Here is a 3,152-nt window from a genome sequence, read left to right on the forward strand (position 1 = left end):
GGGTTTACTGTTTTGAACATTGATTGATCGTTGTTTTTTCTATGTTCGCAGCATAAGAAAAAAAATTAAAAACTACTTTATTTACAAAAACAATACCAATGAAGAATACACGCATACTACACAAGTCTTTGTGAGCGGCTAAGGAAAAAAACACCCTCACAAGCGGTTCGCTAAAATCGCTAAGTTCTTAGTCACTGTGTGGATTCAGCCATTTACACTCTACAAGGCTAATGAAACAGTCGAAATTAGAAGATACCAAAAGACGGTAATACTTAAAACTTGACAGTTTGTATGATAGAGCTTTCATGGCTTAATCATGTTCCTTACAGGGGCACCCAACGAATCTGTTCCTCACATTATCTTTTCCCCAGAGGCAAAAATACAGGTGTTTCGATTAGCTGGCTGGGAAATTTTGCTATTGATAGAGGTTCTGCCTGGTAATTAATGACTTTTTATAGCATTTCACCCCGAGCTGGCTTTAGAAACTCTGAAGACCGAGGACGACTGAAAAAAAAAAAAAAAAAAAAGGACCCCTTCCCTCTCCCAGAGAGTAGTCACAAACATATGACGGCTGGTCAGAGTGATTGCGCATGCGGAAAAAACCTGTTTTTTTCCGGTTTTGTCGCTTTTATTCGGTCGTTTGGGATCGAGGGATTTGAAAGCGCGCGGAATCCCTGGCTGGGAAATAAATTTGATCAGCTGGCTGGGAAACCAACCAATTTTATCTAGCTGGCTGGGAAATTTCTTGTGTGTCTTGCTGGGAAAAAGGAACAGATAATGTTTTCCCAGCAACACTGAAAAACACCTGAAAATGCCTTAATAACATTTATTTTCATTAACTGGGGTATAATAATACATTTTACAACAAATTGGTCGTTGGGTGCCCCTGTCCTTAGGCTAGTTCTGCATAAAACAAATTGAATTTCACAGTCATTTTTTAGTTAGTCCTCCTGAAATCTTAAAGCGAGATACTTCACCGGCAGTCATGCAGGGCTGATTACTGAAGTGCGTTTAAGCAGTCTTCGAATAGCGCTTCTGAGTTGCTGGTTTCCCAAGCCGTAGACAAGAGGATTGCAAATGGCGTTCAAACCCAACGCGAAGATGTATGCGTACGTCTTAATTTGCTTCATGGGCTTGCTATAGCTACAGTAATCCCCCTTTTTCTGAGGATCATCTGGGAGCGAACGGGCAATACGGAGGCTGATAAATAAGAATAGTGGGAGGAAACTCAGAAGACAAAGTGCGACAATAATGGCCAGAATGCGAGCCCCTTTCAGTTCTTGTTTTACAGTGGATATTCTTGGGTTGTTGTCCCGTGTTCGGATCCGTTTTCGATGGTTATGGGACACTCTGAAGATGTAGATGTACGAGCATAAAATGGTCACCAACGGGATACCCAAAATTGTAAGCAAAAAGAAAATCGGATACGCATCAGTCGTCTCAGGCGTGGGTTTTCCCTCTTTCCCCCCTGACGTAAAGCTGCATTTTAGGCATGGATGAAAAGCGTGAACAAGCTTTCGAAAGGCTCGGTTGTCGTTGTTTGCTTGCGGAAAGATCAAAGTTACAAGGGCAGCCCACAGCCACATTGCAATGGAAGCGATCAGCGTTCGGCGATTGGTCAGTATAACTTGGTAACGCCAAGAGAACCTGACGGCGATGAAACGATCTACGCTGATCAACGCCAGATGAAGAATGATGACCGTGGTCAAAAATAAGCTGAACAACGCGCTTGCTTTGCAAAAGTTGAGACAATGAATCCGGCCGTTGTTGGATTTATGTTTTATCTCTGTGGAGATAATTTGGAGAATAAAGGAGATAGGTATCAAACTATCAGCAACGCACAAGCTCATCACAATCATGTTAGACGCAGTTCGCAGGTTGGAAAATTTGCAAAAAGCTCTGAGAACCAGGGAGTTCCCACAGGCACATGCGATAATGAAGGCGGATGCGATGCTTGTGAATGCGATCTGTTGGTCTTCCCAATCTGGTCTGGTGCAATTCCGCTTCATGTTTCTGTTGAGAGTGTAGCGGTTACTGGTTAAAGAGGAACGCCGTTTGGGATTTGAAGAAGGAGACCTTTAGCATCTGTTTTTTTGGCTTTTTTTATGTTTACTATAATAATTTAGGTGGTCTGAACATAGATTATTTGCACGCCGTATTTGACATTTCCTTATGGATCCTGACGTGTACTGAGAAACTATTGCAAGCCAATAACTAGAAAACATACTAACTGAAATGTTGGTAATTAAGTTGTCCGAAAAAAGAAATTTTTCCCCTCGCCCGTTTCATCTAATACTTAATTTACTGATAAAGAACAAGATTGGTAATCATACGCAAAATTGACGAGAAGAGTCAGTCAGGTGCGGCAGTTAACTTGGCAATGGTTTACTGAAGTTGTCTCTTCAAAGCGCACATACTAAGCCAATGAAATAAATTATATTTACCGAATGCAAAAAGTTAGTAAGTTAAAATTGCCAACGCACCTGTTAGCAGTTTTAGCGCTTGACTGCGGAATCTCATAACAACGGTTTTATATGTTTTTTTCGAGACATACTTCCAAGGTTTTTCTCAAATTAGTAGTAAGCTTCACCGATGGGAAACCCGAGTATCTCGAGATGCGCAGAACAATTGCGCAATAACAATAGTAGCCACTACAACTTACTTGCTTATCCAGAACTAAAAAGTGTCTTAAAATTTGATAGAATGTTCAATTTGTATTGGAGAATGACAATTTTCACTCCAGGTGTTGCTCGTTGAACAAATTTCTCGTCCCTTAAAGAAAGGACTGAATTTACCGACAATGTGCAGTATGTGCGTTTTCGAATGGTCTTTATAGTGTCATTTGCTTGAAATTTCCATTAGAACCAAAGCGAAACATGATTTTCTCATTTTAACATGCAATGGTCTATCTGCAGGTAAACAACTATGACAACAGTTGTCTGGATCCATCTGTTCATGACAAAAATGGTCACCAGACAAAGACTTGCACAAGACGCTAGAAATGAAACTGTTGAGTTAGTCGTTGACATAAAATGCCAAAAAAAAAGATGTCCGTTGTGGACTATGGACTCAATTCTTTGTTTTGGCTTTCGTGTTAAGACCTGACAGATGTTTAAATTTGTTGTGTTGACTTTTTTTTCTTCAGTTAACTG

The 3,152-nt window shown here is 40.5% G+C and overlaps 1 protein-coding gene across 1 annotated transcript; it reads right to left on the reverse strand.

Annotated features, from left to right (window-relative positions):
* Nucleotides 1–983: 983 nt before the first annotated feature.
* Nucleotides 984–2,009, reverse strand: LOC138018892 (alpha-1B adrenergic receptor-like). Its single transcript, XM_068865565.1, has one exon. The coding sequence runs from the start codon at nucleotides 2,007–2,009 to the stop codon at nucleotides 984–986; it is 1,026 nt and encodes a 341-aa protein (XP_068721666.1).
* Nucleotides 2,010–3,152: the final 1,143 nt, after the last annotated feature.

This window comes from Montipora capricornis, chromosome 10 (genome assembly GCF_036669925.1).
Source record: "Montipora capricornis isolate CH-2021 chromosome 10, ASM3666992v2, whole genome shotgun sequence".
Classification (NCBI taxonomy): Eukaryota; Metazoa; Cnidaria; class Anthozoa; order Scleractinia; family Acroporidae; genus Montipora; species Montipora capricornis.

What these genes read in the sequence shown, in the direction of transcription:
- LOC138018892 (XM_068865565.1), bottom strand. Translation starts at nt 2,009, where the DNA reads ATGAAGCGGAATTGCACCAGACCAGATTGGGAAGACCAACAGATCGCA.